Source organism: Papilio polytes, unplaced genomic scaffold (assembly GCF_000836215.1).
Source record: "Papilio polytes unplaced genomic scaffold, Ppol_1.0 DF821956.1, whole genome shotgun sequence".
Lineage (NCBI taxonomy): Eukaryota > Metazoa > Arthropoda > Insecta > Lepidoptera > Papilionidae > Papilio > Papilio polytes.
In genome coordinates, this window is record NW_013527248.1 from 748,724 (window position 1) to 762,045 (window position 13,322).

The window sequence follows — 13,322 nt, forward strand, 5'->3', positions numbered from 1 at the left end:
AAATTAGCTAACATTAAACATCTAAATTACTTCTAATGCGAATAGTCAAATTAGTTTCATTATCTTTGATTGCGTTACTGAACGAAATGGAACCGACACGAAAACTTGACGGAAACGACAGGTCGACAGCCGTTATTTGATTTTGTCATAGTTTCTGTTTGAAACTTTAAATTCACAATTTTCATGTTATTAATGCGATATATGTGTAACATTTGTAAAGTGTTAAATAATTCTGTTATTTAGTGAAGAATAAATGCAATAAACATCAAAATGAGTTCGGATAACTCAGATTCTGGTAGTATTGCTCTTTCGTTGGTTGCCCAGTTTGATGATATCAATCGTTTGAATAATGTACTTAATGATGGAGCTGCAGAAGAATGTAAGTACTGTTAATGTTTGCATTTAGCAAAGTAACATTATTAGCAAGTTACTCGTGTATGGTGTGTTTATTTTCAGAAAGACGCTAAGTAATATTTTGACTACCTTCAGTGTACAAATAGCAAGGTTAAAGAATGCATGGTATACTTATGACCAAATAGTCAAAACAGCAACCTTATTATTTGATGCTGTAATAATTAATGTCCATTCCTATCTTAAAACACTCTTATTGGAAATTGACTTTTAAAATGTTGTTTTATAGTAATAGTAATTCCATATATCATATAGGTTTTAACAACAAATTATTGATAAGTATTATCTTGAATTAAAGCACAGACATCTTTTGTTTTTCTAGCGTTCCTATCATTTTTAAATCAAATGCAATGGGTGATGAATCAATGGGCCACTGCGGAAGCGGAGGCAGTGAGACTGCAGAAGGAATTGGATGAAGCTCATAGAACTCTAACAAAATCTGAAGCAAAATTTGCTCATGTAAGGAAAATGTTGGATGGTGAGAAAAGAGAGAAGAATATTTATCTGAAAAAATACAATGAACAGGTAAGTTTTTTTGTAAAGTTTTGGATACTAGAGAAAAATTATGTATAATGTATCACTTTTATATAAAAGCCAAGGAAGATACAGTAACAAAAGTCAAGTATAGTTTTTCTTTTTAAATATGTAAGCGGCCTGAGCCCAATATCAGTTTTTATTGACGGACTTAAAAAATGATGAGTTTCTCAATTTGCTAAGTTTCTTATGTTGTTACACTGTTATTTATGATCTGATTTACATGAATCTTTTTTGTATTATACAGAGTAACTGCTGTTTGGTACCTTTTTTTTATGAAACAAAAACAATCCAGTAGTTTTAAATTATCCTGAGTAAAGCTCCAAAAGTTGGAAATATTTGTAGTGAAAGTAGTTTTTATTTTTAGTTAAAATTGTTTTTTCACATATTCTATAGTTGTCTTAGAATCTAGAACTTAAATTTTCCGGCACATTTCAGAGCAAACTCTTAGATATGGCAAGGGATTTGCTCTTCAATGACAATCGTGCGAAACTGAACGATGAAACACTGCAGAAGCTGGCCTTCTTAAATGGTACCGCACAACAAGACCACAACGCCAAACTGACCGGTGTACCGGAACTCAACTCAACCGGTGAGCTCCTAGGTGGTATTATTTATATTACTAAGTGTGAGAGCATGGCAACTTGTGTGAGGTAAGCATGGTTTTATTTGGTTTGTGGTTGATTTTGAAGCATTTTATTTGTTAAAGTAGAAAGGAGGATGCATATGAAATATCGTCTTTATGTGTAACCTCTGTTGATTGAAAGGCGGATTTTCTATTGTGGATGTCTTAGTAGCGGTTGCTTCGCTATTTCGGCGAATTTAGACAACGCTTTTTTGCTACGTTACAATATTAAAAACTGCTTGATCTGTCCTTTTTAGCTATGTACGGGATTTTAGATGAATAGTTAAATTGACTTTTGATCCTACAGTGGCCTTTAATATGGTTATACGTATTTATAAATTTGAAACTTGGTACTAAATCATTTTAATTTTTTGACCGACTGATTGTTACCTAATAGAGTTATCATTTGCGTCGGTTATGTTTAGGAAACGGTCTGCATAATTTCCTCTGATAATTTTGAAGTTAATATTAACTCTCAACATTTTAAAATAATGCCATGAGTTTGTAGCCTCTATGACCTTAAAAAAAACTCAAAAAATTAGAATTCAAAAGTGAGAAAAGTGTTCTGTTTGACTAGGATAAGAAATTCATCCAATAAATCTAGATTATTTAAATTAATACTAGCTTTTGACCGTGCATTTGTCTTCGCGGAATTAAAAAGACAAAAAAGTAGCCTATGTGCTCTACCTGACTTTAAGATACATTCAGTCCTTTTGGCAAACACCTATCTAAACATTTGCATTTATAATATTTGCAAGATTGTTCTATTACTAATTCAGTTTGTAGTTTCTCTAACAATGGTGGTACATAGGTACGCTGCTGTCGGAGATGTCGTACTCTCGTTCGGAGGACGACCTGGACCTGTCGCTGGCGTCGACGCGGCGGTCGTGGGTGCAGCGCGGCCAGTGGGCGGCGCGCGAACAGCTGCCCAACAAGAAGAGACGCTCCTCTTCATCATCCGTTGCCAAGGTAACTAACAACTGGGTACAGACAAGGAAATCTGCAATGTACCACTTACAGAAGATAAGTGGCGAGTATTACATTAGGCGTATTAAATAGGATGATGAAATGTGTGAAAAAAGCTAGCTTTCGTTCATGACTCCGTCTGCGAGGAATTAAAAAAAACTGAAGTAAGTAATCAATGTGTTCTTCTAGACTATCTTCTACATCTATGACAAATTTTATCCAGATCTGTTTAAGAGATTAGGCTACAAACTCTAACAAACATCCATCCTAACTAATTGTAGCTGGGAAATGTCCAAACTATGGGATAAGGCAACGCTTTGTTAGATGTGTATAGGCAGCAGTTATTTCGCTTTTTCGGCGAATACAAGCCGGTTGTTTAACACCTTGTAATATAAAAACGATGTCCCAGACGGTGGAGTTGCAGAGCGGCAAGGTGCTGGCCACCGCGACCACCACGCTGACGCTGGAGCGTGCCCCCACCTGCCAGGACCTCAAGCCGCCGCAGAACTTCGTAAGTCTTCAAGTTTTATATTTAACTAGCTGTTGCTCGCGATATCGACTGCTTGAATTTAAAAAATATTGAAAACTATAGCTTACTTTACTGATAACGTAGCTATTTAATGATAAAATATTTTTTGTAATCCGCAAAGTAGTTTTTGAGTTATTTCAATACATACAAAAACAACTTTCATCTTTATAATTTATTAGTTATAATTTATTTTAAGGCCCTTTGTACAAAATTTACTATTTATTCCCTTATAGCCTGTTATAATATTTATTTCCAGCAACCGATATCAGAGAGCAGCGACGAGGGCCCGCCGCCGCGCAAGTCGCCGGCGCGCTCCGCACGGCACCACCCCATTGAGGTGCACTGCACCCCCCCGCCGCCCACCGCACCCTCCGCACCCCCTAAGTCAGGTAAGACACCATACAACATACACATACACACAGAATAATGTCTAACTAAACTTTACATTGAGGGTATAACACGAAAATTCGCGCTTAAAAATGAAGCTATATTCTACCATAAAAATACCAAAAACAAAAGAAGAAGTATAAAGGATTTGGTTGTGGTTTGAGGGAAATAATGATAAGCCATAGGTGTTTAAACTTTCCTGAACATACCACTATTCTCTATTTAGCCTGTCTTTGGAGGATAAATAAATTATTTTATATTAGCTTTCGCCCGCGACTCCGTTCTCGTGGAATTAAAAAAAAAACAAAAATAAGTAGCCTATGTGTTTTTCCAGACTACCCTCTACGTCTATGCTAAATTTCATCGAAATCCGTTCAGCCGTTTAGGCTACAAACTCTAACAAACATCCATCCATCTAAACCTTTCGCATTTATAATATCAGTATGAAGTATGATTTGTACATAGGGCATGTAACTATTGCTGCTCTACTTCAAATTTCAGTCTAACTTTGCACAGTTGAGAAAATTATTTTCTAATGTCATTCATAATTTTTTTTGTATTTACGATATTAGTAAAATAGTGTTCGTCTGTGTAGAGAGCGAGAGCGCATCAGACAGCCCGATGTGCGCGGTGGCGGGGGCGGGGGTGGGGGCGCGGCCGCAGCGCACGCCCTCGCTGGTGTCGTCGCCGCGCGCGCGTCTGCGACAACACAACTTCGTCGCCAAGAACTTCTACAAGCGGGAGACGTGCGGGCCCTGCGGCAAGACGTCAGTACACACACACACACAGACAGACATATAAAATTCTGCTCGGTTCACATTTGGATTGTATGATCTCACTGGTTAACGTTTACCCTATGTCATTTGATGGACAATCCAGTTATTGACCGGTACTGACCAACTGTACTGGCCAAGTGTAAACCGTGAATTAATACTACATTAAGGGGCCAGCTGAAAGCCTGCGCAGAAACGGCCGGCGCCGTATCTGCATTAGCTGAGCTTCCCGCCTATTGCCACATTTTCTTTTTTTACTAGCTTTAAGGTTGATGTATGTAAGATTTCAATTGTAGCTTGTTTTTGTGACAATAAAAGTGCTGCAAAACTTGTAACAAGTGAGACAACAAAAAATGTAGCTTACATATACTTTCAAAACATCAGGTGAAAATGTCTGTGTAAGTCGATATTTCAGTCCACTGTGCCCCGTGCCCAGTGACCGCGGCATTACATTTTACGTTAACTAGATCCTGCTCTTTTTAAAAAATGACATAATGTAAATAGAATGTAAGTAATATTTTCGTTACATAGAGATATTCCACAGTTTCAGCATGTATTGTATGTGTTTCAGTATAAAGTTCGCGAAGGTGGGTGTGAAGTGCGAGTGGTGCCGCGCGCAGGCGCACCCCGAGTGCCGCGCGCTGCTGCCGCTGCCCTGCGTGCCGCCCGGCCGCGCGCAGCACCAGGTACGCAGGGGAGGGGACAACAGGGGACAACGTTGTTCCCACTCGCACGTTTAAACTACAAAGGCCATGTTACAGTGGCTTCTACCACTGTTTAAAGTTACTTCCACTTCACGGCTGTCTTCTCAGTCATATATGAGTGAGCTGGACAATATTTTGCAGTCTGAGTGTATGTGAGCAAGAGGGTTATATATGAGCGAGCGGGTCGGCAATATACAATGTGAGTGTGTGTGAGCAAGAGGGTGAGCGGGACGGCAGTATGCAGTGTGCAGTGTGTGTCGTGTGAGAGCGGGACGGCGGTATAGAGCAGGCAGTGTGTGAGCAGGAGGGCGGCAGCATCGCGGAGTACGCGCCGAGCGCCGCGCCCATGGTGCCGGCGCTGCTGGTGCACTGCATCAGCGAGGTGGAGCGCCGCGGCCTCACCGAGCGCGGGATCTACCGCGTCTGCGCACTCGACAAGGACGTCAAACGACTCAAGGTAACATTATATGATTTGTAAAACAAGTGTACAAACGAGCTGCAGAAACACCGAGGTGATCATCGACGCCCATAGACATCCGCAATACTAGAAAAACTGCAGATTCGTTAACTTTGAGAAGCTCGTTTGTTTCTTGTAAAACCTTAAGTTGTAGACATCTTTTTTTATATGATAAGGTGGTAAACTAGTGGATGGCCACATGAATTCGCCAAAAAGCGAAACGGGCTGTCACTGTTAATAATTTACTACTAATAACCCCTGATTTTAATGACATTCAATACTTGAACGGCCCCAATTAATGCATCAAAACTGCTAAGTAATCGTTGAATTAGCTAAGTTACTAGTGGTTGCTTCGCTATTTTATGAAATTCCGCTTGTTTATTGTAGAGTGTGTGTGTGTGTGCAGGAGCGGTTCCTGCGCGGCTGCGGGTCGCCGCAGCTGTCGGGCGAGGAGGTGCACACGGTGTGCGGCTGCGTGAAGGAGTTCCTGCGCTCGCTGCGGGAGCCGCTGGTGACGCACGCGCTGCGCCCCGACTTCGTGAGCGCCGCGCGCCTGCCGCCGCCCGACAGCGCCGCGGCCGCCGTGCACGCGCTGCAGCAGCTGCCGCAGCCCAACCGCGACACGCTCGCCTTCCTCATGCTGCATCTGCAGAAGTACGCCGCCTCCCTGCTCCCTGTCACTATCTGCATTAGCTCTGTGTTTTACCCTTAAATGCATCATCGGTCATATCTGAAATCATCTTATTCATAGGTTACCTTCAGATCTTCTATGTCTACATATGAGAGGGGGGGGGAAGCTTATAATTCGGGGACAATACTTTAAAAAGGATAGTAATAAAAATACTGCTTTATTCCAAAGAGAATGCTTATCCAATTTATGATCTAATTGAGTTTACGTCCTGGAGACTATACGGATTTGAAAAAAATCTTAGTAAGTTGCCTATGTCTTCTTCCAGACTATGTTCTACATCTATGACTAACTTTATGGTAATCCGTTCTGCAGTTTACACTACAAACTCTAACATTCATCTACATTATTATAAGATTTATTAATGACAAAATCTACCTATGTCGGTTTCTAAGCATTGTAGGCATTTACATATTTATTATAAAAAAAATGACTGGAAGGCAGATGGTAGCGTATATAATTTTTTATAATCTTAATTACTTTAGTAGACAAAAACATACTGTGTTAAAATGAATCACTTATATAAGAAATATTTGTTTGTGTGCAGGGTGTCGGAGAGCCCGGAGTGCGAGATGGGCGTAGACAACTTGGCGAAGATGTTCGCCCCCGGCGTGGTGGGCTACGGGCTGGCCAGCGGCGCCGCGGAGATGTACAGCGCCACCGCACACATGTTCAGTGTTAGTGATCCTTCCTTAATGATGAAAACATCATTAAGGAACTCAGAATATACACTAATTTACGTATATTCACATATGGGACTCGTCTACACTAAGGGAACTAACCACTCTCTATTACGAGTTAAAATAATAGTTTTCCTTCATCGTAAGAACGTCAAAAGTATTATTTGTACATGTTTTTTATATATTATAAGGTGGCAAACAAGCAAGCAGGCTTCTGAATCCGCTGAAATGGCGAAGCGACCGTTTCCCAAACCTTACCTACCCTTCATCAACGAGAGATACACATAAAGCGAATATTTCCCTTTCCAATCAGTCTCCTCTACCGTCAAAACCACATTTCTATCCCATCCTTTCCTCTCAAAGAAAGGGATAGAAAGTTAAAAGACTAAAACTAGGCATTAGATGACGGGATTTGAATCTTAGGTAAAATACAAAGTTACCCTCACAGTTCCGACGCTCTTGCACATGCAAGTAACTGGCACACTGGAATGGGTATGATAATAGGATTGGTTTGCATATAAATTTTAATTTGGTATACAGGTGATGCAGCTCCTGCTGAACCTGCCGGGCGACTACTGGGCGCAGTGGGCGTGCCCCGCGCCGCCCAGCGCGCCCGCCGACACGCCGCGTGCGCTCGCCGCCGCCCCCAAGCCCAGGGGATTCTTCTTCTCCCCTGCCGACACAGGGTAAGTCTACACAGACGCTTTCTTTATCCGATTATTCCCAACTGTCAAACTCCTCTATCCCCACGTGGTAACAGATGAGAATAAAAAGTTTCATCCGTCCCACCTTTTGCGATAAGGGGACGGTTAGAACTTATTTTATTTCACAACGGTTCCATCTGTCACCTTATTGGTGATAGTGGGAGTAAAAAGTGGGATTGATGTAACTTGAGAATAAAGTTGGGACAGGAAAAACGTGGGGACAGAGCGAGGTGACGGTTGGGAATAATCCTTTTTATCTATACCTATAGTTATGAAACTATATCTATAGTTCATGAAACCTTTGTTTGTAAAGAATAGGCTCAAAAACTGCTGAGCCAGTTTTAAAATTCTTTCACCATTAGAAAGGAATTTTATCTATGAGTAACATGGCTATGTTTTTTTTTTTGTTATTTTTAAATTTCACGCGGACGAAGTAGCGGGCAAAAGCTAGTTAATTAAAACGATGAAAGTAAAGGCACTTTAGTCCATTTCTTTTGTTGTATTTGCGTAAAATTTGCGCAAGTTTTTATTCTAAAAACTAAGTGTTGCTCGCAACTTCGTCCCCCTGAAATTAATAATAAAATATATAGCCTATGTTACTCACAGATAAATTACTTTTCTAACAGTGTAAGAATTTTTTTAAATCGTCCCAGTAGTTTTTGATTTATTTCGATACATACAAAAATACAAATCTTTCCTCTTTATAATATTAGTATAGATTAAAATGGTCTAAAAAATAACGTATAACACTTTTTTTAAAACTCAATATTGTTATTATAAGTATTTATTTATTAAATTTTACGCTAATTAAAAATCTACATGTTCATATATTTTTTTAATGAAATATTTCTTTTACAGGGTTGCCAGAAAGAAGAGAAATTATTTTCAGTGACATTTGAAATACAACTTTAAACTTTACCATTAGAATAAGATTGATTTTTTGCAAAAAAAAACAGTTTAGTTATTACTTCGAATTACAATTATTTTTAGCAACCCAAATAAATATATTGAGTTTGATAATTTTCTTATTGTTTATATCAATTTATTGTAAACTTAATTAAAGTTATTTAAGTTAATAAAATACCTAATAAAGGTATTTTAAATAATTTGTATGTATGAGGAAGTTTTTTTATAAAATGTGATTTTGTTCACAACATATTGTTATGTAATTACTTGTTCAAAGTACAAAAATGATTTTAATATGCTTAGAATTAAGTTGTATTCCTAATTTTGTACTTAATTATTAAAATTTATCATTTTTTTGTTTCCATATGTCAAATTATCAATAGCAAATTTCAAATGACATGACAAACCTTAGCAATCTTTCTTCCTTGATGTTGGCAGCAACTTATGGTCTCTTTCCCACATTAGGGCTTTTTTCCAAAATATTTACACCTAAGTTTAATGTCGTGAAAATTATAGCCTAAAGCGTGACGTAAGTGTAAGGCTTATTATTGAAAAAATAATTATTTAAAAATATGCTGTGATTGCTGACATCTTAGGCAACAAAGAAGTGTGTGTTTACGCTTTATTATAACAGTATAGATTTGTTAAATTTTATACAAACTAAACCTTTCTTGATCTTTAAAAATGCGGGTTTCAAAATAATCTAGTAATTTGACGAAGGGACGCATGGAAAGGGGAAATATCTTTTAGTCTGTCCCCTCCTCTGCTAAAGATAGGGAATGTATCGGCAATAGATGTCAATGGTAGTTTCGCTATTTCGGCCAATAAAGCTTGCTCTGCTCGTTTTATATTTTATAGGCCTTTAGGATTTTTTTTTTGGTTAATAAATTTGTAATCTTAGAGATTGTTTTTGTATAAAAATAATTATTGTTACGGATAAATTATAGTTACTGAAACCCCTAAATTAGGGGTAACTAGGTCATAGTTAATGTTAACCTATTATGGGTAGATTTCACACGTATCTTTGAATTTCTTTACAAATATATGCAGTATCATGTCTTTCACTGTAAATTATGAAAAAAACTAGCTATTGCTCGCGACTTCGCGTGAAACTAAGTAGTTAAAATTTAGCTTTTTAATGGTAAAAGAATTTTTTTATTCTGTCCAGTATTTTTTTGAGAAATTTCAATATATTCAAAAATCCAAAAATAATGATTTCCCTTTTTTCTTATTGTCATATATTTTTTTGTAAAAAAAACATCATTTTTAAGTAATTTTCATTATGATTTCCGTTATAGCGACGTCACGCCGCCTGACAGTTTTTTAGTACGTTTTTGTCATACTTTAGTTAAATTAGGTTATTTATTTCGGTTAGAAATAGCACACTAGATGTGTCAAATTTGTTTAAATTTATATTCCGACCAGAAATATAAAAAAAATGCTATATTGCGGTAAAAAATAATCTCTTTGCGTACATTTAATTAAAACGCCTACTTTTATAAGAAATGGAACTTTAAAAAATAATTTAGATATCATTTTCTTAAAGTTCTTGATGTAATTATTTCCTTAAGGAATTTTGAAAATATCTCATATTAGGCAACTAAATTGTGGTTTTCAAAGATCAATACAGAAATGAGTTATTTTCATTTATATAGTAAGTTAAATTCGATGGCTCCTACGTAGATTGTCGTAAGTCACAATTTTGCGATTTACACATTTTCTTGTTTTTTTTTTGAATAACTTGTTTTCTGAAGTAATGTCCATGTTTGATGTTTAAAGTTTAAGGGTCTGTTTCACCAAAGTGTAAAATGTGATGGAAATATCGGATTTTGTTCCCTTATCTGAAGGTGCCGTTTTAAGCTATCTGAACCTGTATCAGCCAGTGGTGGAACAGGCCCTTGGTCTTTAAAATGTACTTTTCAATATGATAACGTAAGAGCTATTTAATTATATGTAGTACTTAATTATGTATAATTATAAACATTTTTCTTTTAGTTATTAGCTGTTACCTGCCTATCCGTCTGCATCGCAGGCGTGAGGATTGTTAAAAGTTACATTAAGAGCGTATTTATTACCTTTGACTAAACGCATCAACATTAACAACTATTTAGTCGCTTTGATTCCTATAAGCTTATATGAAGGTGCGTCACAACTCGATTTTTAGTTGTGCTAAACAGTTAAAATGGCTGCGAAAAAATCGACAATCGCACAACAATCGTGCGATAGTTTAGTCAAAGGCGCCAGCTTTTAACATATGCCATAGTTTTATGGCAGTTGATGGCAATTCTGTAAAAGTATTTGTAAGAACTCTTTACTTAATTACAAGTTGTAATATAATTTACACAACATAACGTTTATTTACTACTAAATACTACCAATAGAAAGTTAAATAGGTTTTTTGTTTCTATTTTATGCATAGTTTGTTTAGTTTAATCTGTATGTAATTTTGCTGTTTGTGAAAATAAATAAAATTGAAAACTGACAATCTTTTTTAATCCAAAAAAATATGTACCCTAGTAAATTAATCTACGCAAGAAAACAGACGTTTCTGATGGGGCAAATAACTTCCCAGAAGTGCTATAGAGCGAATAGTGGAGTTTACAGATATTTGATTATTAAGATAATAGCTTTCGGCCGCGACCCCGTCAGCATGGTATTAAAAAAAAAAACAAAAGTAGCCTGTGTTCTAGACTATGCTCTACATCTATCCACGGTTAGTCTATAAGTGAATGGATCCCCTACAGGAGGATAAATAAATCAATTCAACTTGTAATATCACTTTATTGCAGTTTAAAAAAATACAATAAATTGAGCAAATAAAAAATAATGCGAGTTACATAAACATTAAGTGACAATTGTCGAGAGGTATCACGAAAGACGAGAAAGTATTTGTAAGTTGTACTATATTTTTACAGCGCCCTTACCGGTAGAAAATTACACCAATCTCATAGGATTTTTTTTCATTGACGTTACAAATACTTTTTCGAAAATCTTCGTGTTACCAGTTCGCTATATTTTAAAATGACTATTTTCCATCAAAATGCAATAGAACTTAAATCACAAAGTATCTAATTAAATGAGCAAAATCAAAAAGCCTTATAAAAATGTCAATGTTAATTTTAACATGAAATTAATGAAAAACAGCTTTCTTTAAGAAAAAATATCTATTTGCAACATTTAATTGTTTTCGTAAGTTAATCCCACTAAAAAGGTTCAGATCAACTGCACAGTTAAACTGAATTGAGTAAGTTAACAAACATCAGTTAAAACTGAATTGTACAGTTAAAACTGAAGTGTGTTAACTGTACAGTTATAACTGATTTTTGTTAACCGTACAGTTATAACTGAATTGTGTTAACTGTACATTTATAACTGAATTGTGTTAACTGTACAGTTTAAACTGAATTGTGTTAACTGTACAGTTATAACTGATTTTTGTTAACCGTACAGTTATAACTGAATTGTGTTAACTGTACAGTTATAACTGCATGATGTTAACTGTACAGTTATAACTGAACCGTGTTAACTGTACAGTTATAACTGAACCGTGTTAACTGGACAGTTATAACTTGTACGAGTTATGGTAAACACTACACTAAGGAGCTCCCTTTGAAGAGCGACTGAGTGTAGTTTCAGTTATAGCTTAACTCTTTCAAGTTCATATAAAAGTAAAAATGATGTTATGATTTTACCCACATTTTTGCAAAAATCTACATAACCTCAATAGTCAATTTATTTTGTCTTGTAGAAGGAATGTTTAATAATGTCAGAATTACAATTATCAAATAAGACACACATTTCTTTGTTGCCTAAGATATCAGCAATTACAGCATATATTTGAACAACTCTTTTTTTTTGTTAATAAAAAGGGCTACACTTACATCACGCTTAAGGCTATATATTTTAACGCCATTAAACTTAGAGCGTAAATATTTTGGATAAAACCCTACTGTGGGAGAGAGACCATAAGTTGCTGCCAACATCAAGGAAGCAAGGTTGTCGTCATGTCATGTCATTTTGACATTTAAATTGAAAGTTTGACAATAAAATAAAATTTTCATAATTCCATGCGGATGAAGTCGCACGGGAACAGCTAGTCGTTTAAATAAATTTACTATTCAGGTTAACTTATATATTCTATGTACAATTATCTACCATAGTAAATCTTAACTATATTTTTGCAGTTATATTTAAAAAAATACGAAAAGAAAATCGAAATTTAAATAACATCTGTTCCGTCTATATTACAATCATGGCGAAAACGAATCTAGTATTTAAAAAAATTAAGGGCCTGTCCCACCACTGACTGATAGAGGCTCAGATAGCTTAAAAATGACATCACAGTCAGATAAGGGAACAAAATCCGATATTTCCATTACATTTTACACTTTGTTATCAGACAATTTACAATTTGGTGGGACAGGCCTTAAAAATTATCTACAATGTAATTTATAGCCTGACCAGGAATATAAAAACAGTCGCCATATTGCTGAAAAAAAGAAAATAACATCTTTGCGTATTAAAAAAGTAAAAAAAAAGTCTGAAGCGACCATAGAGTACTTATATTTTCTTGGTAAGGCTATAGTTTCACTGCCCATACATTTGTACTGTTTGTCTCTTTCCTTTACAAGAGAATGACAGAGATAGTTGTACAAATGTATTGAAAATGGAAACACAAAAGTATACTTAAATTTAACAATTCTTTGGTAAGATATCTAACTTAACGACTAGTTCGTGTTTTAATTATTAAATGAAAATCATTTATAGGAACAAAATGTAAATTAAAAAATCCTAAAATAGATATTTTAAATATATTTAAAACTGGATAAGTGAAATGTCTTTATAAAAAGTAGACGAAATGTGATTCAAACACAAACTGTTTCGATTGTCGAAACATGTACAAGAACATTTCTATCTTTGTCTTTCAAAAGGAAGTAAGAGAGATAGACTTTTGTACT

The 13,322-nt window shown here is 36.0% G+C and overlaps 1 protein-coding gene across 1 annotated transcript; it reads left to right on the forward strand.

Annotated features, from left to right (window-relative positions):
• The first annotated feature begins 124 nt into the window (after positions 1–124).
• Positions 125–8,440, forward strand: LOC106107696 (rac GTPase-activating protein 1-like). The gene is made up of 13 exons (XM_013288675.1): positions 125–379; positions 734–936; positions 1,384–1,537; positions 2,382–2,539; positions 2,946–3,047; positions 3,322–3,454; positions 4,048–4,219; positions 4,797–4,911; positions 5,234–5,386; positions 5,793–6,040; positions 6,622–6,751; positions 7,295–7,440; positions 8,317–8,440. The coding sequence occupies exons 1-13, from the start codon at positions 271–273 to the stop codon at positions 8,348–8,350; spliced, it is 1,857 nt and encodes a 618-aa protein (XP_013144129.1). The 5' UTR covers positions 125–270; the 3' UTR covers positions 8,351–8,440.
• Positions 8,441–13,322: the final 4,882 nt, after the last annotated feature.

Coding starts and splice junctions, on each gene's coding strand:
- LOC106107696 (XM_013288675.1), top strand. CDS start 271: ATGAGTTCGGATAACTCAGATTCTGGTAGTATTGCTCTTTCGTTGGTT. Junction 3,048..3,321: donor TCAAGCCGCCGCAGAACTTC/GTAAGTCTTCAA, acceptor ATTTATTTCCAG/CAACCGATATCAGAGAGCAG. Junction 6,752..7,294: donor CCACCGCACACATGTTCAGT/GTTAGTGATCCT, acceptor TTTGGTATACAG/GTGATGCAGCTCCTGCTGAA.